We start from the raw sequence: 24820 nt of genomic DNA on the forward strand, positions 1-24820 counted from the left end.
AATCCAAATTGATTCGTCAATTCCAGGAGTTAATTAATGTTAGTTAATTAATCAATGAATCACAGTTCACAGCCATCACATGCCGCTTGTTTGTTTTGCGACGAGGTGTGGGTTTTTACCACGATAAATACCGCTGCGTACCCTTTAAGTCTCAAAATTATAAAGTTGAGAAAAACAAAATTTTATGAAGCCCGCCTGCTCCCTTATAAATATATGTATTTTTATACAATGGTTAGGCTTTGCTTTCATTTTCATAAGAACAATGGAGCAGGGAGACTGGGGAGGGAGAAAGAATGTGGAAGAGTTCCATGAAAACAGTAAACAGATGAGGCGACCCCAACAATAATTTGTAAAGACAATGAATTATTATGTACAATACATAGTTTTAGCCGTTTGTAAGGCGTTTTAGCGATTGGCACTGGAACAATTTTTTCCCAGTTGGAACGTTGGAAGTGGGAGGTTGGGGCGAGTTGAGTTGGAGCTCATGGTTAAACACCATGACTTGGTAGAGGTGGAGAGATAGCAAGTAATTGCGTTTTATGTTGAATCATACATTGCGAGACTTGTGAGAACCTGCTAAGATCTGCACGCGCATTCTACAGGAGTTTGGAGGAATAGGTGGGCAAACAAGGGAAGGGAGGGAAAAAACGACTGTGATCTAGCGCGGGGATTCCTCATTCCTCCGCACTAGCAACAGTAGCAACTAACTCAAAACAGAATAGTGCACCGCTACAGCGACAGCGGCAGGGCGGTAGAGGGCCAGAAAGTTTGAAAGGACAACGACGCTTTGGATCCGCCATTTCCAAAATCTTTTTCGCATCCATAATTGAGTTAAACCATCAGAATTGGTTACAAGTGCTAAGGTAATTATCGGAATTTCCTGCGAGCGATGAAGCTTTCATATTATTATGTCATAATATGAAATTCTTTTAATAGTTTTTCCAGTTTTTCACTTGTTGCGCAGCGAATCGGAAAACCGCGAAAATGGTGAAGCCTAAACCGGCGGTGAAGAGGGACAATTTGATGTCAATTAAGGTTGAAGAAATCATCAAAGAGCTTTTTGAGCTGCAAAAAGCTGATGCACACTCAGAGATTTCAGAGCTGTGCAAACGCTACAGCCCCTTGTTCACTGCTCAGGTAAATTTTTGTTCATATGATATCATTCAATAAATTGATACCTGGGAATTAATTCGTTTATCAAAACAGAGGTTCAATTTCGCCAAAATGCCACCAAACGGGTATAGGTTGTTCCTTCATGCTCGTGGCATCAAACTCGCAGCACTACCCAAAGACAAGCGTCAAGAAGCTGAAATTCCTATTTGGAATCATATGGATAAAAGAACACAAGAATACTTCAACAACCGAGCTATCAAACTCGCTTTTCTTCAAAGAGTGATTCATGAAACTCATGCTGGATCGATGACTGTCCTCAAAAATTTGAAAGAGTCTGAAATCCAGATGTGGACCACTCACGATCCAAAAGCGGCCGAAAAATTTGACAAGATGGAATTCAGGGCTTTTGATAGGAGAAGCCCATGCAACCCAACCCCAAAGCAGCGGCGCCTGACCGCGACTTCTGATAGAGACGATTGTGACGAGAGTGAGGACTTCTGTCCTAGCCTTAAACTTAAGATTAAGATTCCAAAACGACCACGCGGACGTCCGAAACAGGTGGCTGCCGAGGGCATTGCTGATTGCCTCAAACTTCGAAACCGCAAGTTTCAGCGCCCCAAAAGGACAATAAAAAAGAAGAATTTTGATGCCTATGTTGAGGTTAGTATGGGAGAAAGAGAATAATCGATTTAATACGATAAAGAATTTATCCTTGTTGAGAATCATTTCAATTCAACTTTCAACTTTTTCCGCACTCATCATTTTTGTACGTAGCTTCCATCAGGAATATTTTTGGTCCCTAGTTAAGCTTTTCACGAAAAATATTTTCTGGGTTTGGCCTGGTCCCAGGAAAATTTTCTTTTATATTCGTGAAAACAATTTCCCGCGAATCTCTGCTCGCTTGATGTCATTTTATTTAAATGCCTGGAAAAGGAGTTAAAGGTGTCAAATTTTAAATTAAAAACAACTATATTTCTCTTGCTATGTGAGGCGCGCAAAGTAAACAGCACGCACGCAAAATTAAAAAATCTAATTGTTTTGTCTATTCTTCCCTGGCTCCCTTCACTGGCTCCCTTCACTCATATAACCGCTTAAATACTTCTGCTCTGGATCCAAGTATTCCCGGGTACCTGAATAAATCCCAGCCCGATGGATGCTCTAGTGTGAATAGGCCTTTTTTACCAAGAACAGCTTAAGTCTTTAAATACAAAGAATATTAAATTTTAATTCATATTATTGTTAAATTGATCTTGGAATTTCTATGCTGAAAAACCATAGTTCATAATAACACACTCAATCTGCATTTAATTAAACGTTATTTAATCACTGAAATATTTCTGCGTACTGTCTACACCTGTACTTAATAAACAATATTATGATACTGCGTGCTTAATACCTGGTTTGCTCCAGCCTTTTTGCACTAGATCTCAATCATGAATGCCAGGGTGTCTCAAATTACTACAATTTTATTCAACACAGATCAGCGAAAGCGAGGATGAGGACTGTATGACAGACGTGCAGCCACTCGACTCGCACTCAGACGTTGAAAGTCCATTGCCAGAAGAAGAGCCTTGCACAGCTCTTTCCCAGCATGCTGTCATGGAAGAATCAAGTACTCCTGCTTGCACAACTGTAGCTGTGACTGGAAGAGAATTAGTGCAATATGCAGGATCTTCCAACAGTAACTCATCTGGTAACAGTCTGTTTTTGCTTTTGGGGCCTAAATATTACATTTAGGTAAATTTCAGGCAACTTTGAGGTTGAACATTTTGTCCCAGAGAAAGGCTGCTCCAGGGGTGCCTTAACTATGTTTGAACCACCTTACTCCACCAACTCCTGGTTTTTCGCTCAAGTCAAAAACAAAAACAGTTGGTCTGCTCTGAAAGAAGAGCGCAAAGCCATTGCTGATGTCGAGTTGTTTCCCCTCTCAGCTGAACGTATGGAATGCAGTACTAAATTTTTACAGGGAACATAAATCAAATCGTTTTGCAGAAACTCCACCAGCCATTGAGGGTCGCTATGATGTGGCACTTTTGCCAGTAGAGGAATCGGATGTAGTGATGCGTGAAGAAGAAGCCATAGCCGAACGAGCAGTTGTGCTGGCGTTTGAACGTAAACATTTCACTATCACCTTTTGACTGGTCTAGTAAATCCTTGCCATTTTAACAGAGGACAGAAACCTTTTAACAAATGACCCTAATTGGTTTGCCGGAGCGTCTTCGCCTGAATACTCCACCCAGCGTCAAGCACACAACAGATGTGGTATGAAGCATGAAAACACTAGCTAATCTGGATGAATATTTTGTTATTTTTGTCATTTATGTTGCAGAAGTGGAGCAGATTATTCAGGAAGTCACCTTTTCCTTGGAGACTGGAGAAACCACTTCCATCGATTCCACCGTTCGCCACATCTCATATGATTTGAACTGCTTGGAAACTGTGCCTAATTCTGATGGTAAGATTTCAGTTCAAACTTTTTTTGTTAAGATACTAAAGTCTATTCTGGTTTCAGAAACAGACTACCCTGCTAATGAAGTGGTGCTGTTCAGTGGAATTGACAAGGAAGATGCTGGGCCAAGTGGTAACGCTATTGAGGAACCTTTTGACTCACTTGACTTGGCCGACCAAGATGACAATAATTGCTACAGTATCTTGAGCCAGCAATATGGATCGCTGAATCCATTGATTGATGAAATGATCTTCAATTCAAACGCAGACTTTGACAAGGACCTGGCCTATCCAAATAACTCCGTTGATGCGTAACTGCACTTCTTTCTTGGTTTTCTCTTGTATTTCATGAATGGTAATTTTAAATTTTAATATTTGACAATTACAGTTCTCTATTATCTCAACACAATTAAATTAAAGTCCCAGTTTACACTGGTTTGAGAAATTTTCTCAAAGATGTTGTTGCACTAAATGACAGCGTGAATTAAACTGCTGTCAAGTAATTAAAAGAAATTGAACTGTACATTTTGTATTGAATGAAGCTAACTGCAATAATAATTCAAACCTATGTTCACTCAACAAATTGTTGTATGCATGGAAATAAAACGGAACCTATTAAAAGCATTATTTATAAAATTTTAATTGATGGATGCAATTAGCAGAAACAATTTGTTCTTCAATTTATGGCAGTTGATTTAAGGCCTTGCAACAGTATAAAAATTTCTAACATTTTAAGTGCTTGCAGGCGACATATTCTTGGCAGATTTTGATTCCTCTTGTTGAGAAGTTCTATTCAACTGTGTCATGACACTTATAATCTCTTTGTTTTGAAATAAAATCCCATTTTAAGGGGGAGACAGTCCTTACCATTTGAAAAGCATGTTAACCATTCAAAAATTAACAGCTTGCTTACTTAAAAGTGATCAATGTTGGATTCAACTGATTCAATGGGTTGATTTCATGCATTAGTAAAAAGGATTTTCCTGGCTTTTGCAGAATCAATCTTTTTTAAAGTGGAAGTGTTTCAGATAACATCTTATAATGTATTTTTTTTGCATTAAATTTAGTAAGAAAATCAAACCCCCAAGGTGAAAATGAACGTTCCAGTTCACGCTGCCTTTTTATCAGCACGACACGTGTCGTTCCCACGCTCTGCGTACCGCGCGGGTCTGGAGGAATGCCGGCAACGCGCATGTCAGAATGAATGGAGTACGGACCCCTCCCACTTTCGATGTCGCCTTCGCACATCTGATTTGACAGAAAAGCGATAATACATAATAGTAATGAAGTGACGGTTCGCTGCTGGTGCTGGTTGTTATTTCTGGTAAACACGACTGAATGGGTATGTAATGATATTTTAGAACTTAACCTGACAGTGCGCGGGGCTAGCATTTTAAATTTCAACGGGACGAGCTCAGAGCATCTTGCTGGTCACGCGTGCAGTATTGATTTGATAGCATTTTTTTTTTGCTAATACCCCTAATACCTAATGGCGTGAATTTTTTCAGGTCAAGACACTGCATAGCCACAAAAATGAAGAGCACAGACACAGAGTCGGTAATTAAAAGCTGGCTGCATGAATGCCAACACATCAGCCAAGAGGATTACACTAGCTTTGCGAGAAATCTTTCCGAAAGAGAGGACACTGCAACAGCAATTTTCAGAGTTCTCGAAGACCGGATTAAATATGCTGAGGTATGTACATATTAAAATTTCAATCATAATAGAATTTAGATTAATTTGATTTCCAGTGCATCGAGCCAGTTGTTGGGCAGCTGTACAGCTTTTACCAGAGCCAAAACCGAAGTTTACAAAGTTACACTTTGCAGTTTCTGCCGTCACTCGTTTTTGTTTGTTTGAATTGCGTAGCTCATGGTGATAAGCAGGTATTCTTATCGTCCGTCAGTTATATTATTATTTGCTTAAAAATAATTTCATTTTTACAGAGCTGCCCTACCGTCGAAACACTCTTACTCGGCATGTACAATCAAGAGCTTCTTGATAAATCAGGAAAACCCAGGGTTTTTAATTTTCGAATGCCATCACTTGCCCAGGCCTCAGTTTATCATGAAGTATACTAAATTTATAGATGCAAATATAAATACTTAACATGAATTGTTTAGCCCATGAGTTTGGCACCAGCAAGTTTGACGGAGAGTGCACTGCGAAGGTTGGAAGAATGCAATACCCACCTGGTGCAAAAGGGACCTTATCAACCTGAAGAGAAACTTATTGCCCAAAACAGGCTGCCTGTGATTTCGGCTCTTATGTTTCTGTACAACAGTCAACTGTCCATCATTCCTGATTTTGCCTCCGAGTTTCTTTGCAAAGCGGTTTCCAGGCTAGAATTGATCTCACAATTTAAGACTTTTTCCTAATGATTGGAATGATCACATAGGTTGGTCACCCAGGGCTTCAGCAAGCAATCCTCACACCAACGCTCGTCTTACGACTCAACTTTGGTTCCACCTACCTTACCTAGAATACCAGTGAACTCTGAATTTTTGTTGGAGCTTCTCACTGCAATTCACCATGCACTGTAAGGAAAACTTTTGATTTTAAAGTTGCTTGATTTAATAAAATGGATCAATCAGGTACACTCCATACTCAAGTCTGGCAACGCAAAGTCTAGATGATGTGCACTTTCGAGCGTCTCACGAACTCCTTACTGACGTCTTGCTAGTCACCACTGCATTAAAGAACCTGCTCCAATCTACAGGTAAGACTATTATTTCTAACTTGCCTCATCATAGAATTATAATCTATACATTATTCTCAGTTCCCATGGGGGAAACTGCTGTGTCGGCAAATATAAGTCCGGTACTGAGCGGCAACACGGCTACGGCACACAAGTCTTTGATCACGAACGCCTCGTTCCGCACGAAAAAGTTGCCAGGTAAGCTTGGATTGCTTGCTAAACTCTTGCTCACACTGAACTACAACATATTGTTTTGAGTGACTTGAACAATTTGGAGCAAGCAGCCAGGTTTTGAAAATTAGACCTAGTCACTGCTTGACGTATTCTTTGGCATTAGCGGGGGTAGCAAGCTAGGGGGTGGCTTCTAACAGGGCACTGACTGTTTGGCCAGATGACATTGAGGCGCCGCCCGAGGCCGAGTTTGAATGGACGGTCGAAAGTAATGTTGACGAGAGGCGCCGCAGCGGAGTTGAGCCCCGAAATCAGTTGTCGCCTGAGGCAGGCATTGGGAGGGGGTCGAGGAGACTGTCTGAGGGGCTGCTAATGATTGGCTCGTTGTGGAAATCGCTTGCAAAAGGGCCAGTTCAGTGAAAAATGTACGCCGTAAGAATTTTTCTACACCAAAAATATGCACAGATCACTCACATTCAGAGGACTTGAAATTATATTTTCAATTTAAGTCTATAGCATTTTTGTTGAGAAACTTTACACCAAGAAACCACTCTGCACAATTAAATTAAAAATTTACCCTTATTAATGGCATAATTCCCGGTTGTTTTGAGATAAATGTATTAGCCCCCATACTTCAGCCTGTGGATTTCTCCAATCTGCAAGGACGAAATTCACGACACTGTTTCATTTAATACACCTCTTAAGTCCTCGAATGAAATTGATCAAACACTTAGGGTAGTCGCATCAAAGCTAGTAGATGGGATCTAGCACCAGAAACGTAAGCTCTTTCAGTAAAGGCAGTGAGCATGGCAAGCAGCTTATGCAGTTGACTAGCTCGTGTAAAGCTTTTGGCGATTTTTAGGATTTTTAGACAAATTTGCATCTCGTATACGTTGCGAACCAACATTGTTAGTCACAGTTCGGCTTACCCCACGAAAAACACTTTCTGTAAATACATTGCAACCCCCTATAGGAGATAGTGCCCCATTGGAAATCCTCTTGCCAGGCAGTTCCTTGTTCCATTTCGTTCATTAATGAAGATTATTTACATATTTTTCATTCATAATCTGAATTACACAAATCGCTTACTATCAAGGATTAGATGCATTTTCATTTTGCGACTAATATCGTTTGGGCATCGTTTAAAGGTTTAATGTCAATAATGTCGCGAAGCTTCTCATTTCTAACTAACACTAACTTTTCCCTGACTGGCCTGCCTTGGCAAAGTGAAATAGCTGTGTTAACACTTGGCAACGTTCGAGACAGTTAGTATATAAACGGTGTGTTTTGCAGACGACATTCCAATTCAAGACAAAAAGGATGATGGCGAGGCTAAAAATTTAGAATCTATTTCCGAAGAAAATCCCGAAGGGAAGCCAAAAGCGAAAGAGAGTAGCGGCATTAAAGTCCCGATGCCAAAGTTACCCAGCCTTGTAAAGAAAAGGACGTCTTCAGATGCCAAAGCGCCCAAGGCGAACAAGAAGAAGGTCGAGATCGAGGAGCAGAGCGATGAAGTGATGTTTTCGCCTGACTCTGACTCCCAGGATGGAGGAGAGGCGTTCGACATGAAAAATATGAGAGATAGTCTGGTGTAACTTAAAAATTCCTTGCTGTTTTAAATGTTACGTAGTTAGATGGCCTAATTCTAAATTTAATACTTCTTGTGAACCTGAAAGATCTCAAGTTATTGCTCCCGTCTTACAACTGCAATAATAGTTGTTCATGTTTCCTAACCTATGTTCTAATTTCACTGTAGGCGAGATTTAAAAATTGTTAACTCTGTTCAAATCTAATAAAATAAACATGTTGATCGATTAAAGCCAAACGTTGACTCTAAATGTCTCCATCATGCTCCACTTTTGAATTAGTTCCTCTGGTCTCCCGTGCTGTACAAACTTTTTATAGTCTGCCATGCAATGAAATGAAATGCTTCAGCAGTTTATTAATTCCTTGCATGCCAGAGCCTCAAAGAGAAAATCAATAGTTTGCAAAGCCCCCCTAACGAATCCTGCTAACTGGGTTCTATCACATAATGCGTTATTGATTGTGAGACTCTGCTTATTTCCCACTGCTGCAACGTGTGTGCGTTCTGCGGAAAAGAGGATCCCAACATCCCAAAAGAAAACTGTTTTTCAACGTCGCTGTGGCAACGGCTGGCACTGTGGGATGGCTGCCTCCAGGGCCAGCTTTTACCATTCGTGCCTAAAAGTGCCAGTGCACCCTGGCACCAAAATGCCTTCGCCCGGCTACGAGCGACCTTCTCTGATGTCTGACTCGCCCTCTCCTGCCAGAGGCCACTCCAGGTCGTCTAAAATCATGTCCAGAACGTCCTCCGCAAGCTGCCCCCGTTCTAGAGCATCTTCCGCTCGGATCACCAGACCGCCCAGTGCTGATAAGTAACGCTTTTATTTGGTGCTAATCAAAAGAGGCTATAATTATAATTGCTTGACTAGGTCCACTGATTTATTGGCAGGGCTCGCGCCCGTATTAAAGTTTTATGAATCTATTCCCGACTACAATGATCTCAATCACTTGGACGACAAAGACTTCTACGCGCGGGTCAGAGAACTGCGCTTCTTGCAACGTAATTATATCAGTTCGATGAGGGATCCAAACTCGAACAAAAGCGTGTCAGCAAATTGGAAAGATGGCCTGCAGGTATTTAAAACATAATAGTGATTTTTCTGTCATTAATTTTGCAAATGTAAAGGGAAGTAAATGCCCAATCAACACAAGCAGAGCGGCAACTCCGTACAGTGCTTCAAGTTCATCTTTGCGCACAGGCAGCCCGTGGGCGAAAATCGCTTGGGGCCAGATGGCGAATTGCAAAGCCACTGATGAGGTTTTCAGTTCAACTATTTCGTCACCACTCTCTTCCCCTCAGAGAACTAACAAAAAGCGCCCCCCAAAAGGAAGGCGAAGGGCCAAAAACCCCTCCAGTAGGCAGAGGTAAATTTAAAAAAAAAGTTGTTTATATTTTTAAGAAACTTTCACCTCATTAATTGATATCTTAAAATCTTAATCAGCATCAGCAGGTGCGCCTGGCAAGACTCCTTTGAGCTCCTGTCGGAATCCGAGGATGAAATAATAAAACAAGCTGCAGAAAGAGCGCGCACAAAGAATGTGGCTTGGCGCGAGCCTCAGTTCACGGTGCCAAAACCGTTTCGAATGACCAAAAGGGAGGAGGAAGAGCACCTGTACCAGCAACTACGGCGCGACCTACTGCTGTCCCCAGCAAGCCCTCCAACCTCCAGGAGAACTCCGTCCCCTGTCAAAGGCTATGAAGTGCCTCTTACCTCTCGATTACCAATGTACCACGCGATTTTGCTTGAGCAGGAGAAGCGCCGCGAAAGACAAAAGCGGAAGAGTAAGGCCAGGTTATTGGCCAAAGTGAAACCCTTCAGCTTTGACCTTTCGCCGAGAAGGAGCGTTAGTCCTCTGCGGAAGAACTGGAAGTCACTGCCTGAATTGAGGGAGCTTGAGCACGAGCGTCCATGCAGAAGTGTGTTTAAGGCGACGCCAATGCCTTGGCAGATATATGGCATTGAGGCAGAAATCAGGCGACAAGAGGAGGAATACTTGAGGTTGAAATTAATTGTTTTGCATCCTTAAATGGCGTTAAAGTTCAACACAAGAGTTTTATGAAAATCAATGAAACAACTATTGATTTAAAGAAAATAACCAGCGCGCGTTGAAATGAACAAAAAAAATTTTCAGTCCAGCAGATGACTTTAAGATTTTTCTGTATTTTTTAAAATTAATTGTAGTGCTCAAAATGCCTTACTTAAAAAATTTTATGATTTTGGGAAAAATGATCGATTTTTCTGTCAATTTAGACAACTGAGGAAGCAAGTCCGAGCAGAAGAACTGTTAGCGCAATCTTGTCTTCCCAGCTCGATGCAGAAGTACAACAGATGCAGGTCCTTGAGCCCTGAGACGAGATTATCAAGAGCGGTTGGGTTCCTCGATACTTAATGAGATACTAAACTAGCAGTGCATTTGGTTAAAGAGTTCAGCTGTTGAAGAGCACAACCCCAGGAAGTACAGGTCTCCTTACGCCAGCACCTCGAACAGTCGCACTGCCAGCAGAGTGTCTTCGGCCCGACGAGCATCTCCCATCAGGAACAACCTGGCTGCTGTACTAAGGATAGAGTCTTGCAGGTGAAAAATGCTGTCATCACTGCCAACAACTGTGGTAATATGAGGTGTCCACTATATCTTCTAGCAGGCGGCGTGCAGAGCGCGAGGCGGCCCTCCGCCTGGAAGAAGCTCGACAGCTGGAAGAAGTGAAGACCAGAGCAAAGGTGATGCGTCGGCGGCCGGCGTGGAGGAGAATGGCCAACGTCAGCGCCAGAAGGGATTTGGCTCTGAGGACAGAGGTGCGCAGAGAGGAGGAGAGAAGCAGAAGGGACGAGCACGCTCGACACATGGGCAGCATGATGAACCGGGTTCTTGAAATTCCAACGCTCTTTGAAAGGCAACAGCAGGTAATTTGAAATTTGATAGCTCTGGAATTTAATATTTTGTTTTTTTTTATTCAGGAGGGGCTGCGTTACAAATTATTGGAGGCAAAAGCTAAGGAAGGTCAGCGCCGGAAACAACATGAACTGCGAAAGCATAGAATAGTAAGTTATAACTAAAATATAAATACTAGTCCAATACAATATTATCACAGAGCTTTTCCCCTGAGGATGAGAAAAAAGATGACGAACCAGAATTTGAGGGCAAAGACGAAGAAAATAGAAGGGATTGCGAAGAAATAGAAGAAGAGCTGGAACATTAAAAAATGTAAACTAGCCAAATCGTAATTTGTTGTCTGTTTTGTATTTGTAAACTTAAAAACTACAATATTATGCTGCATGATGTAAATGGAGTTAAATACAAAAATGTCTTGTGATGCTTTCAATGAACCTCTCAATTCAACACACAATAATAAAATAAAATCAAATGAATTAAAAACTAGCAATTCATTTTTATCTCAATAGGGAAGACTGTCTAATTTCCGTTGTACTTTGTACACGACGGTCGTGAGCAATTATTAATCGGCCTATGAATAAATTATTGGTGAGATGAATCACAACCCAAACCTCTCTAGCGCACTAATCAACAGTATTATAATGTAGTCCTTGCTGGTACTTGTTAATCCCGAATGTTATCCAGGATCCACTCAGCAAATGAGGAGACCCTTGTGGCTATGGCTGGCGGCGCATTCAAACCACACTCGTCTGGGCCGTGCGACACGATTCCCAACTGCATGTAGACGGGTATCTCAGTCAGAGCGCCGTATCCGAGCGTCAGAAGCATCAGCGGTCCACCGGTGTCACCTTGGCACGCGGTTGAGCTCTGGTAAGTTGAATTCGCGCAGATCTGTGTATCTGCGATTTTACTGTGCAGTGGTTTCACCTTGAATAATAAAAGTTAATACACGTTAGTGTCTGCACAAAGAGCTCAAAAGTTCGAGGGGTTTGCATGTCTATATACCTGCAAACTACCACAGTCTCTGTTTGTAACCAAGTTGAGCTCAGCCTCCAGCAAAATGGGCGAATGGGGTTTGCTCACTGCAAAAATAAATGTGACGAATTGTGATACAAATCAATTATATGGTTAAGCGCTAACCTGAGTGTGTGAGACCCCATCCAATAGTTCTCAGCTTTATCCTTGAATAGTTATTCACAACATCAACTTCTTGTTTCAAGGGGATGCAAATAGGGCGGATATATGCTAAGGGAAACGCTTTACTTTTAATGAAAGTAATTTATATGGTTGACTTACAAGAAAAGTGATGAGGCAAAGACCTTTCCAGCCTGACAAGCCCAATATCGTTTTGTGAATAAGGCTTGTCGTAGCGCTCGTGCCTGATTTTTTCAGAAATCTTGATAATTTGGGTAGGTTCTGCGCAGTCATCTTGTCCAGCGCAGTCCGGATCGGTGTCAATGTCGTATTCGCCGAGTCTCGCATATGTCCTTAAAAAAATATAGAGAGCCAATTTAGAAGCTGGAAAAAGCGGAAAAGCATATATGATATGTTTAGTAGCTATACAGCAGCCACTTTGCTCTTCCGTGCACACTGCAGCTTTATATGCATTAACAGCTATTTTCCTCTCACTCAGCCGCATGGAAAAAACAATGAACAGTTACTTTACAATATATGAGATGAGTCGCACGAGTTTTTCAATCGATCCAGTGAATACACTTTACAATCTCCAGCGGATTGCGCGCAATACTTTTTCAAGCATTACATTTTATTTCATAGCACTTTAGAAAAAACAATATCACGTAAGGGCACCAGCTCCGAAATAAAAATAAAACGTGGTGATAGTATAGCGAATGCAGTGCGAGAATGAGAGGAGTAATCATCTGGCAACCCGATTTCAGTATATAATTATTGCGTTGTTTCGCAAAACAAGAATGTGTAGCGACGAAGACGTTTTGCACGCGTGATGCAATTGGCAATTATTACTATATATACACGAACGCAGTCATTTACACTTCTAGGAAAATTGTATAAAACTGACTTACTTCAAATAATAAGTTAGTGCTGGAAAAAATGCAACTTACAGCTCCTGTCTGATACACTGGCCTGCGGTGAGGATGTATCTCTTGTTAATCACTGAGCCACCACACATCATTCTGAAATTTTTTCCTGTGGACAAATAAAAACCAAACTTGGAAATATTTCTTAGTAAATGAATAAAGGGCCCGCTAATTTTCTGGAAATAAAAGCTTAGCCACGCAGGAATGTCAGAATAATAATAAAAAATACCTGGTCTAAGCTCTCCAAGCTGTGCCACCCAGGGGTACTCGCCAAGGGAAGCTGTCTCCACGGTGCCGTGGATGCGTTCGGTGCTTTCGTCGGCGTTGCGACCGCATCGGTCCACTGGCAGCAGCTTGATGTTGGGGTGGCGCATCAAATCTTTGGGCTGCGTGATAATGGGTTGAGTGATGGATTGCACAACGTTTTTCTGGGGGAAATTGATAGGACCGCTGTGTGCAGAGTTCACCAGGTTTGACCCAGGGTACAAACTGGACGACGGTGGCAGGTTGCTGGTGCTGCCGAATGAAACCACCGGCTGCTCGCGATCAGAGATGCGCACGTCGGTAACGTTTTCTCGAAGGTATATCGCCGGTGATTTATTGTTTGGCGCTGGAGACAACAACGCGTGGGCTCCAACGTGCGACCCTGTCCTGTGAAGCGTCATCTTTTTTATATTAAATATTTTACTTCCCAGCATTTTTATCGGATTATCTCTTTTGAAATGAGAGTGAACAACCCGCGAAAAATCCGTGTCCCAATAAAATTGCGAACGCCGGTTCGAGGAAGCCCAAGCTATTTGAGCACTTCGAGTTACTGAAACTATATTAACTACCTTTTGTCATCTCTGAAATTGGGCAGCCAATTAGTAGATCCCAGAAATGCTCAAATATCTCCCATTGCAAAAATGCGAGCCAAAGGAGACTTCGAAAAAGATTATAAATAATAAAATTCTCCTTAAAAAAAAAATATTTTATATTAAGAAGTGAAATAACTCTCGTTAGCCGCAATAATTGCAAAGGGCAGAGGGTGGGATCATGATCCCGTGGTCGCAATAATGTAAATATTGCTCTACGTCTGAACCACAAAAAAAGGGTAACTCACACAGGGGCTGGCCTCCTGCTCGTCGTGGTTTGCGAACTAGTGGTCGGCATACGCGTTGTGGTAGCGCTCTGCGGCCTGGGGTAGGCGGTGGTTGGCCGCGCACTGGTGGCGGACGAGGGAGGCTGGTTGTTGGAGGCGGTCACGTAGGGTCGCTGCGTCGTGGAAGGCAAAGCGCCGAGCGGCACGTTGGTCTCGGCCGGACAGCAGACCAGCGGCCTGCTGCCAGTGAAGCCGCATTGAGGCAGCGCTGTGAGGTTGACGAACTGTCCAGCCGCGTTCATCTGACGCGTGCACACGTTGGCTTGGACGCAAGGCCTTCCGCCTGGGCAACTGCCCTGAGCGGCTGCAATTTCGGAAAGAAAACAGAGAGATGAGCCTCATGAGCCTTGACCTTTGCTCGAACCGGTGTTGCGTGACATTTTTGCCAACGTGCGGAGCTTAGGCAACAATTTACATTTTTTCACAAAAGGATGAGATGCTCTCGCTTTTAGAGGAGAGGAATTCGCGCTACAAACTATTTTGAAATACAAGCCCATCTATAAACGGTAAAATCTAAAATGGAGATATCATCTGATTTCAAAGATGGAAAAATTGTATAGTGATTTTTGGGGACAATTTTACTTTTATAGTTTGTTGGAATAAATTGTTATAAAAATGTATCGAAGCCTGGACAGGGAAGAGAGATATTTTTATCATAATATCATCTTCATGCAAGCTGCAATTTTGATTATAATATATTGATTTATACAAATAATAAACATTGGACACATTGAACCCATATATTTTTTTTTAACGGATGCCACGCCAAACTTTTTACGGAGGTGTGTTTCAATATGCTCTTTAAATAAAATTGCATGATATTGATATTTAACTTAATATGAAATTGCAAATTTCGTTACACTGGAAGTTTTCATACGCGTATGAATTTTGTGCTCCTGACAGTATGAAGCTTATAAGAGTTAAAATGTTAAAGATATTACGTATAAAAAGATTATATAATAATTATACTGAAATTAAAATTTGTTTTGTTATCAAATTTATATGTTTGACTTATTCTTTTGCTAAAGCAAGTTTTTACGGATTTGCCGGAAGCATTTATGTTGTGACGGCATGATCAACATAATGCCTCGATTTAATATAGTAGCTAAAAATAGAAATGACTGGTTTAAATCTAATTGACTGATATTATTGCAGCATATTTCAGATAAATTTAAAAGATGATTAAAATATCCATATTTCTAGAACAATTCAAAACAAACTATGGTGGTAATTCAAATGAATATAAGTAAAAATAACAGCCTTGCCCATTTAATAAGCGACATTTCCCGAATTAGAAACTCGCTTTCCAAGCGCTGCGCATTGCGATGAAAGGCGGAGTTTGCAATTCGCAACAATAAAAACGTGCTCGTCAAAAGATCGTAATTCGGGCACCAATTTTGAGTCATGACGCTTACCGACGTGGGCAAATACCGCGAATCCAAGAAACAAGCAGGGTCCCAGCATTTTGGGGCTCGGTTAGGGCCCGTAGCAGTCCGAGAAACACGGAAGGCAATTTCTAACTGCGAGTGAGCGACGCTATAGCTGGCTGCTCTGACTGAGACTGTGTGAGAGGAACGCCACGGCCACAGAGAGCCGACAACAGCCGCAGGCGGAGCAGGTTCCCGGCTGCCAACCACTCTTGCTTTTAATTAATACTTCAATTTTGCGGCGCCTTATCGGACGCACACACATGCCACCGAATTAACTGATCCAATTTCAAGTTCAAAGTCGATGGAATAGCCCGCAATGGACCACCCTATCTTTCCCTGACAGATACCCAAACTCATTTTCTAAGATTCAAGAGTATTTTTTGGGCGAAGTGAGTGAAAAATATTAATCAAATTTGTAAAACAGGGTCAAGGATGAGGGGCGGCAAACACGTTTTGGTCACACTGCTCCTTGCTTGACCCAAAAATGCTTACAAAGAAGTGGGTTGTTAAATGTGCACCTTTTTAATTATTTCATTGCCGCCCAATTTACGTGAGTTGAAAGGCGCGCCAATAATCGAGCATGATTATTGAAATTAACTGGAGGATTGAATTGTTATTCATATTATTATAGAATCTTTATAGCTTAAACCTCTAAGTTGATGTTAGTGAATTTAAGCTTCTTGTAAAAATTATAAGTTAGTTAGGGCCAACATTTACATACTCCCACAAAGGAAATGCATACAATATAATTATGGCCTATTATGGTAATACAAATAAAGAAATTAAATTAAATAATGAAATCGAAACATCAAAGCCAACATGCATCTGTTGTAGGTTTACTTGCAAGTTTAGTCTGCAAATTTCATTAGCAGATATTATTGACAAATTAATTTAATAAAGCACGCGTAGTGAAGAAATTGTCATTTAATTTGTTGCTGTCCCATTTTTTACACCAAGAGTTACGATTTATTTCAAGAAAGCTCACAAGGGCTAACAAAAACAGTACCATAGTCTAAAAATTGCTAATTAGAAATAGACTGTTGTTCTCTACACTCGATTTAAAAAGGATTTGGGCAATTTTTAGAGAAAAATATGTTTCCCAATAAGTATAATTTATCAATTTTATATACATACAGCAGCCTATCTTGGTGTTAATAATTAACATTGAAATATTCATTGGATTCCTCAGTGATAAAACACCCTGTACTATTTGCAATTAATTTTCATAAAATTCAAATGATAGTCCTATAAAAATCAATCGAGAGCAAAACCAAGTATTAATACTTGGCTAACTTTTCTTTTTAATTTAATTATTCAATGCACCTCACCATGCCCTATATGATCACGGCCTCATTCATCGACAAATTTTTTTCATGTTAAGCCGCAGTGAGTTAGGTCAAACCAGGCGGAGATCGAAAAGCCAAAAATGTCAAAACCAGCCTACTGCGGTGTCAAAATTCAAAGTGGCCAACTACCAGGGCGATTTGTATTCAAGTCTAGCAGTTAAATCCACCGATTTAGTCAAATATTTTGCCTGACCAAATCTTTCCAATAAGATTCATATCGATCTGGTTTTTCTTAATCTTAACTCCTTGATTAGATGGTTCTCAGGATGAATAGAAGGAAATTGTGAGTGATACTCAGCTTTATTGACATAGGCTTACAAACAAAGGGAAGGCATTGTTTATGATGTTTTCGCTGCAAGCCGTTTGTCACGCTCCTCAGCAATGCTGAGCTTGACACCCTTGCCCTTAGGCAGTGACACGTACGCCTTCGTTCCCTTGCCAATAACAAAAACGTTCTTCATACTGAAAAAGACAAAATGTCAGCAGGGTGCCCTGATAAGCTCCACTTTCAATTTCTTACCGGGTGGCAAAAGTGTGTCCCTGAGAATCCTTGACGTGAACAATGTCGAAGGATCCAGGATGCCTTTCACGGTTGATGATGGTACCCACACGTCCCAAGTTACGGCCTCCAGTGATCATGCAAAGGTTGCCTGCGAGAGAAATAATGAAAATCAATACAAGTACACACTATTAGTGAGAGCAAGAGATATGTTTTTGTTTAAAAATGTATCCCGCCTGGGTAATGCCACAGTGAAACAACATCAAAATGACGACCATGGAAGGCTTGCTTTCTGTTGGCTTTACTTTGACTCATTGGGACTGCATGGAATCCCGACGAGCTTCGATAAAAGCCCATCAATGGTAAATATTTTCAAGATTGGAGCATTACCAGAGTCAAACTTGATGCTGTCCATGATCTTAGAGTTGGCGATTTCAAGCTGAATGGTGTCGTTGACCTTAATGATAGGGTCCGGGTATCTGATGGTGCGGCCATCATGAGTCACCAGGTAGGGAATGCCTTTGGGGCCGGTCTGCACCCTCTTCACCTTGCACAGCTTGTACTGAAAAATAAATTTTTGAATTAGCGTGATACATTTTGATATTTCATACTAAAATTTGGTGGTGTGGAAACGAATGTTTCAGCTTGGATTGAGGAATGCAATGATAATTAGGCACTGTAACCTCACCTTAAAACTGACTTATTTCTTTCCTTCCCGTTGACGACCTCCAAGTGCAATTTAGCAATTGGTGGCGCTTTTGGGAAGGGTCTAATCTTAAATCACAAATTTTAATAATACCTTAGCTTCCTCGGAAGTGATGCGGTGGATCGTGAAACGGCCCTTCACGTCATAGATGAGGCGGAAATATTCGCCAGTCTTTTCAATGGTGACCACATCTGTAAAATAACAAAAGAAGTCAGAATGGAGTTGAAATTTAGATTTTTACCCGTACTAACATTTACAATTAAGACGTTTAAGAATTATTTAACAAATCGCACTTGATCATTAACCAATCTCAATCTAATAGAATTTACATCGCTAATAAACAATTATCGATGGACAAACTTTAAGCTGATGCTCACCCATGAAGCCAGCAGGGTAGTTGGGGTCGGTGCGGACCTTTCCATCGACCTTGATGTGCCTCTGCATGACGATCTTGGTCACCTCGCAGTTGGTGAGCGCGTATTTGAGCCTATTCCTCAAGAAAATAACAAGAGGAAGCGACTCGCGCAACTTGTGGGGGCCGGTGCTGGGCCTGGGGGCGTACACGCCACCCAGCTTGTCCAGCATCCATGCCTTCGGCGCGTTTAAACGCTTCAAGTGCTTTTTAGGTCCACGAGCCTGAAAATTTAATACATTCAATCAACAAAAGTCATGTGTAACATGTTCGAGGTAAAGACAAATCCATGCTTTGAAAGCTATGGGCTCAATTGGTTCAAAAATCACCAATGAAACTGAATGAATAGCAAGAGAAAGATGTGTGCATTAATTTTTAAGCGTATGATGCGCTTTGCTGTTGGGTAAAAATTGAATGGATGCAACCACTGCAATTTTCTCCATTGACACCCCAAACCCCAAAATAAGTAAATAAAGGCCTCTTTGTCACTTTCTTAAGTTAAAATTTAATCAAAAGTAATATTTCTAAAGCGCATCAAAGCCAAAGCCATAAATCCCGTTGTTTCAGCTTGGATTGAGGAATGCAATGATAATTAGGCACTGTAACCTCACCTTAAAACTGACTTATTTCTTTCCTTCCCGTTGACGACCTCCAAGTGCAATTTAGCAATTGGTGGCGCTTTTGGGAAGGTTGATGCTTCTTGATCAACAGTTAAAATGAGAACTAGACACATGTGTTTCGTGAAGCAACGCTAAACCAACAGACTCCATGCAAAACATCCCTTTTCACAAAATGTTTAGATTTAATTTAAGAATTAGGATTATTAAATCTTTGTCTGCATATAATTTCTCATTTCAAGCAATTTAGAGAGGTCCCAAAAATAGAAGGGAAGTAAGCAAAATATTCCAACCAAATTGTTTACGTAGAGAGAAGCAAGGCGTGCTTGTCATACATTTCTAAGATCGTTTATGCCTGAACTTAAAACAAAAAGTGAGCCGATATGTGCATAAATTGGAGCAAAGAACACAAGAGAATGTATTGCAGAAGGCTAATGCGCAAATATTCAATCAGTTTCATCGATGATGGAAGATTTTCAGGAGAAAATAGCTGTGGCACTCACCATTGCCGTGTACTCGCCGGAGAAGGTTCAACACGAAACACGAGAGAGACCGCCTGCTCGTCAAAGCGCACGCGCTGCGCGGCGCAAACAGTGGCGCAGCGATTTTTCAAGACCCAGCTGGCGGGAAGCTAAGTACCGCGAAGTAAAGTTTAGGAAAATAATGAAGGAAAGCTCTTGGGGGTCATCGCACTATAGGATTCGCCGGATTCGCATTCATTTTAAAGTTTAAATATTTCATTCATATCAACAGACAAATTCTTCAAGGGCTGTGTCTACTATGTCTGTGCCCATTTTATTCCTTCTATATCGAGAAAATAAAAATCTGTTACGATTTTGCTTACTTAAATCGTGTGAAGTCATATAACCGATTGAATTTTATGTCATTTAAATATTTAAAAATTCTCGATTGATTAAATTAGGATCAGATATAGCAAAACAATATTTTATTACTATGTAATTAGCAGAAGTGGATTGTGTTTTAGTTCAGTTCAAAAATAGATAAATTGAGCATATTTATTTTAAATTGCAGAATACTCTTACGCTGTTAATTATACGAACAAGATAAATAAAAAACACGCTTAATTTTCAGTTCAATTTTTAATTCCACTGCTGAGTCCTACAACAGTTTTTATGGAACAATCGCAAACAATAAATTGTTGATGATTCCAATTATAACTCATAGCTTTGACGAGGACTGGAAAGACAAGGATAATCCACTCCATTTTAATAAAAAAAAAAAATGAAATTAAATTGACACACTCAATATTCTAAAAATATCCTGGTATCATATATGCAAAGCAGAACAAAGCGCGCCAATAACCATAACAGACAATGATTGACATCGAACGAGATTGTTGCTTGCGAATTTTAAATAATAATTACTGCTAATTTATAATGTTTTGTTAGCGAACTTTTCAATATTTTATTTGTTACTCATCATTTTAAAGATTTGGCAATTATGATCATTGAAATGAAAACTATTCTACTAAACTGCACTCAAGTAACAATTCACAAAATGCGCTTTATATTTTTTGACGGGATTGACATGACATAACTATAAAACATCACAGACATCATTTTAATTAGTTTACCATTATATTATTCATCATGTTTCGATTCAATTTAAATTTAATAATTTCTATCTTCGGTATCTTCCTTTGATATGAAATTTTTTATATCATTTTATCAACATTTTCAGTTTTTTGGTCAACATCACATTACGACATTCCAATCGACAATTTTGATCAACTTTCTTTCGCGTTTTAAGTTGAAAATTTTTACCTGATTTTATCAATTAATTTTTATCTAGAGAGTGTTAAGATGGAAAAGGAAAAATTGAGATAATAAGTTAACTTTTTTTTAAATTATGTGATTAAAATTTTAACTACGCGTGCTTTTTTATTCTCTTGTAATGTGTAGAAATACAAAAGTTTACAATATATTATAAAAATTTAAAAAAGGATTACTCAAGTTACAAAATCTTACCTTATGAAAACTGTTGCGGTAACTTTTCTACCACCTGACATGAGCAATCAATCTCAGCAACCATTTTTAAAATAAAATATTGAACTGTTGATGTGTATGGACACGCATTAAAACTCTTGAGTACATATTTCTGCGCTGAGTAGATGAAAATAATAAAATTGTTTTAAATAAAGAGATGTTCTTGAGTTGTTTCATCATTTACACCCAATTGGCTTGCATTATTTTGATCAGTTCGCATTATCATTCACACGTAATTAGTTTTCTTGCTCTGACAATCATAATTACTTCATCGTTGGAGCATAATATTTTCTTTTTTGGGGAATAAAACACTCCTAAATTAACTATTTGGAGATCAAAGAAAAAGCTTTGGTTAAAAATTGCTGGCTAGCCGGCTTGTCTTCATAAACGCGTGACTTCTGATTTTTCCACCAGCAACGACGTCCTAGCTTCGTTGGTTCTTTCGACGCTGCTATTGCGGCTGAGCACCGGCGGCGTGCCGCCCACCACCGGCTGCGAGTTGTAAAAGATGCTGTCTATCGACTTCCTCTGGGCCGCGTTGCTGATGAAGTGCGAGTGCTCCTGCACCGGCGAGCCGACGGCCGCCGCCTCCAGACACTCGCAGCTCAGGCTCGACTCGAAAGTGCCACCTCCAGAGGTGACTGAAATCAGGCTCTCCGTCGACTTTGCCCCAGGAGCCTGCGAAGGCGTCGATGGCCGTTGCTGCACCATGTAGGCCGTGCCCTGCAGCCGCTGCAGCATGTTGTACTGCTGCTGCTCGTACTGCTGCTGAAGGGCGCTCTTGTACGCAGCCTACGGAACAAACAGATCATATTTATTATCATTTTGTAGAATTTGAGGCACAAAAAATACTTGGTCGAATGTTTCGGAAACTATGTTAAGTGATTTCCATTAACTAGAAGATTTTTCCGTAACAGCAATAATGGCATAATATTAGTTTAAAAATCAGAACCCTCTTAATTAAATTAACGCCAAAAAAGTTTACAACAAACAAATTTTCAAGGCAGCTGGAATATGAAATTAGGAATTTCTTAAATAATTTTAAAACCGTTAAAATTAACTAAAATATATGGTTGAATATCTTTTCCAAAATATTTACAATTGAATTTCTAGACCAAAGGATTTATTCTCACCAATATAAGAACTACTGAAATATTGTTCAATTTACTTTTTGCAGAGAAAAGAGGCATTCATCGTAATTCATTTTCATTTACGCAATAAATAATTAAGTAAATATTTCAACTACTGTTGAATATTTTTTAAATCATTTAACTTTTTCAAAATTGTTCAAAATAAGTTAAATGGGTCTGTTTTAATATTTTTCAAAACCATAAATTAAATAAAACTATTAAAAATTTTGAAACATCAATAATTTCCACCAGGAAAAATTGTTGAGAACCTTGTTCTAAGGGAAAAGGAATGACCATGAGAATTGGTAAATTATTTAAAGGATTTTTCGGCAGAAAATATTAATCAAGTTAGAAATACCTTTTACAAATTGAAATAAATGTATTTTTATCTGTGAGCGCGATAATTATGAGGACGAAAAAAAGATTTTCTTACAACTATAAAAAATTACAAAAAATCATTTTTCTAGCATTTGATTGGTGTTCATTAAATACATTAACTTAAATATATGATTGAAAATATTTAAAACCTATTAATATGCTTAGGCTGCATCCATTCATAAGCCAAAAATTTCAGCTCGTTCAACATTGAGTTTTTATCCTTTTTGCAAGGCTACTATATGCAACTATTAATATATTCATATTCCATCAAACATAATTTATCCATATTATATTTTTGAACCGTTGGAAACCCACCTTCTGAGCTGCCTTGTTCCTGGCAGCCTGCTGCTGACTGGCGACGTCCGAGTAGCCATAGCCGAATCCGTAGCCACCGAAGGCCTTGGTGGTTAGGTTGTCCCACGACTTGGGCTTGTAGGGGCCGCCCGCGGGCGGGGTGCTGGGATGCTCGTGGTGCGGGCCGCGCTGGTTCGGCGACTTGTGCGGCTTCTTGAGCGAGGCGTTGGCCAGCTGTTGGTCCCAGTAGAGCGTGTCCGTGCTGACCGAGGTGGCGTATGAGGTGATGGTAGTGTCGTCGGCGCTGCTCAGCTCGCTGGACGCGCACGAGTGCAGGCTGCAGTGGCTGGCCGGCGCCACGCTGTACTTGCGCGCGGTGCACGCCTCCGACAGTGGCTGCCCGGGCACCGGCTGGGACGGCATGCTCACCGAGGTCGGCAGCGGCTTCTTTGGCACTGGATTGAACTGGGTCACCGACAGCACAGCGTGGCCCACCAGAGGCACTTTGTACAGTTTTTCTCTCCAGCCTGGAAAATTCAGTTAAGCAGGACATTTTTTAAAATTGAAATTACAGAGAAAAAATATCTGAAAAGGGCCTGAAATTTGTGCTACATATTATTTTTTATTAAACGTAAAAACCGCTAAGAAACGACTTGATTTCCTATTTTTGTGGATTAAACTTCAATTTTGAATATTTAGTTATTTTTATTTTTATTGGTCCAGGTTAGCTTGTAACGGAGCAGAAATAGAAGAACACTGTTGAACTTGTTCTGAAAAGCGAAAATAACTTCTTTGTTGACACCTAAGAGGGCAAATCAAATAAAAGGCCAATATTTTTTCTTAAAGGAAGCTCAAATTCGAAAATTAAGGATTAAAAGTTATTGCCCTACGTTTGTATTAATTATTTTTTTAAAGAGTCCGATAAAATCACAAATTTGTGGTTTCTGGTTTATGCAAAACGTTGGAAATCAGATCTTGGCTTCTAAGCGTCAGATTTTCAAAAACCGCAAACCTTGATTCTCATCTCGACCTCTCTCGGTAACTAAAGGGTTTATATAATTATGGCTTTGGGCATACCTCCAATCCCCTCATCAACCTTTTCGCGCACCCCAAATAATTATGAAAAAATTGAGTTTTTGCACCACATTAAGTGTGGCCAGAGAGTTCAATTCCACACATCTTGCATATTGCATAAATTCAAAATTAATTAGATTTTCTAAAGAATAGCTCTAGAAAATGCTATTCAATTATTTTGGTTTCAAAAAATGCTCGTCAACTTCCAAATAACTCTAGCCAATCCATACAAAATTTTCGTTCTTCTGGTTTTTCACACAATTTTAAATTAAAAAGTCTTGCTTGCACCATTTTTATGGCATGCCCTTATTTTAGTAGCAATTAATATAGAATCTCAACCATATAAGTGTAAAGAATTCAAATTCAGAATATCCCTGGGAAAACGATGAAAATAGAATGAATATATTTTAATGGAAATTTGATTGCTAAATACCTTTTGAGTCTTTGGATTTAGGCGGCTTGGGCGGCTTCCCATGCTGTTGGCCATTTTCGTCCTTCTTGTTCTTCTTGGACTTCCTCTTTGAGCTGCCACTGTAGGAGACGCAGCGCGGGTCGCAACAGGGGCTGGTTAGGTCATACGTGTCGGTCGAGCAGTCTTTACTGTGCTTCACACAAGGGTTGCACGAGTTGTTCTTGGAACTGTTTGAGCCTCCGTCATCCTGCGCCTCGTTGTTCGAGTTCCTCCTTTCGGCGCCATCCAACACCTCTTGCGAACTACTTGCCGAGCCACTTAGCTGTCAAAGTGCGAATTTTTAATTAGAGACCGACGCCTGCCGCGAATTAAATAACACCTCAAACGGATTTTCCACTCTGATTATTTGATG

The 24820-nt window shown here is 40.3% G+C and overlaps 6 protein-coding genes across 9 annotated transcripts in view; 3 read left to right on the forward strand and 3 right to left on the reverse strand.

Moving 5' to 3' along the window:
• The first annotated feature begins 683 nt into the window (after positions 1-683).
• LOC135940726 (uncharacterized) lies at positions 684-4188 on the forward strand. 2 transcript variants are annotated; one of them, XM_065485748.1, is made up of 9 exons: positions 684-863; positions 937-1137; positions 1207-1773; positions 2593-2806; positions 2862-3050; positions 3106-3225; positions 3283-3375; positions 3443-3568; positions 3626-4188. In XM_065485748.1, the coding sequence occupies exons 2-9, from the start codon at positions 985-987 to the stop codon at positions 3874-3876; spliced, it is 1713 nt and encodes a 570-aa protein (XP_065341820.1). In that variant the 5' UTR covers positions 684-863; positions 937-984; the 3' UTR covers positions 3877-4188. The 2 variants fall into 2 exon arrangements, with proteins under 2 accessions (XP_065341820.1, XP_065341818.1); XM_065485746.1 differs by having other exon boundaries at positions 946-1137.
• Positions 4189-4770: 582 nt separating this feature from the next.
• On the forward strand, positions 4771-8255 carry Hyccin (hyccin). Of its 2 annotated transcripts, XM_065483057.1 has the most exons (9): positions 4771-4903; positions 5070-5256; positions 5313-5447; positions 5508-5633; positions 5685-5902; positions 5960-6100; positions 6156-6280; positions 6341-6457; positions 7724-8255. In XM_065483057.1, exons 2-9 carry the CDS (start codon positions 5095-5097, stop codon positions 8023-8025), a joined length of 1326 nt encoding a protein of 441 aa, XP_065339129.1. In that variant the 5' UTR covers positions 4771-4903; positions 5070-5094; the 3' UTR covers positions 8026-8255. The 2 variants fall into 2 exon arrangements, with proteins under 2 accessions (XP_065339129.1, XP_065339128.1); XM_065483056.1 differs by having other exon boundaries at positions 6156-6457.
• A 101-nt stretch (positions 8256-8356) lies between these two features.
• Positions 8357-12151, forward strand: LOC135938971 (protein FAM161A-like). 2 transcript variants are annotated; one of them, XM_065483053.1, is made up of 9 exons: positions 8357-8826; positions 8884-9088; positions 9141-9379; positions 9457-10014; positions 10267-10384; positions 10440-10591; positions 10656-10917; positions 10972-11055; positions 11106-12151. In XM_065483053.1, the coding sequence occupies exons 1-9, from the start codon at positions 8357-8359 to the stop codon at positions 11211-11213; spliced, it is 2196 nt and encodes a 731-aa protein (XP_065339125.1). In that variant the 3' UTR covers positions 11214-12151. The 2 variants fall into 2 exon arrangements, with proteins under 2 accessions (XP_065339125.1, XP_065339126.1); XM_065483054.1 differs by having other exon boundaries at positions 10659-10917.
• Positions 11236-15679, reverse strand: LOC135938972 (melanization protease 1-like). The gene is made up of 8 exons (XM_065483055.1): positions 15520-15679; positions 14066-14408; positions 13193-13614; positions 12988-13072; positions 12203-12393; positions 12047-12151; positions 11912-11988; positions 11236-11833 (listed from the first exon to the last, which is right to left on the reverse strand). Exons 1-8 carry the CDS (start codon positions 15566-15568, stop codon positions 11570-11572), a joined length of 1536 nt encoding a protein of 511 aa, XP_065339127.1. The 5' UTR covers positions 15569-15679; the 3' UTR covers positions 11236-11569.
• A 1482-nt stretch (positions 15680-17161) lies between these two features.
• Positions 17162-19724, reverse strand: RpS4 (ribosomal protein S4). The gene is made up of 6 exons (XM_065484908.1): positions 19618-19724; positions 18463-18721; positions 18179-18276; positions 17770-17941; positions 17401-17530; positions 17162-17342 (listed from the first exon to the last, which is right to left on the reverse strand). The coding sequence occupies exons 1-6, from the start codon at positions 19618-19620 to the stop codon at positions 17219-17221; spliced, it is 786 nt and encodes a 261-aa protein (XP_065340980.1). The 5' UTR covers positions 19621-19724; the 3' UTR covers positions 17162-17218.
• A 471-nt stretch (positions 19725-20195) lies between these two features.
• Positions 20196-24820, reverse strand: part of LOC135939234 (uncharacterized) — a 35355-nt gene continuing 30730 nt past the window's right edge. Inside the window, exons 7-9 of the mRNA XM_065483508.1 lie at positions 24430-24730; positions 22944-23449; positions 20196-21912 (exon numbers count right to left, since the gene is read on the reverse strand). Of these exons, the coding sequence (XP_065339580.1) occupies positions 21502-21912; positions 22944-23449; positions 24430-24730 (1218 nt within the window). The 3' untranslated portion in view covers positions 20196-21501. The remainder of the gene's footprint in view (positions 21913-22943; positions 23450-24429; positions 24731-24820) is intronic.

The sequence above is a fragment of the Cloeon dipterum genome, chromosome 3 (genome assembly GCF_949628265.1).
Source record: "Cloeon dipterum chromosome 3, ieCloDipt1.1, whole genome shotgun sequence".
NCBI lineage: Eukaryota > Metazoa > Arthropoda > Insecta > Ephemeroptera > Baetidae > Cloeon > Cloeon dipterum.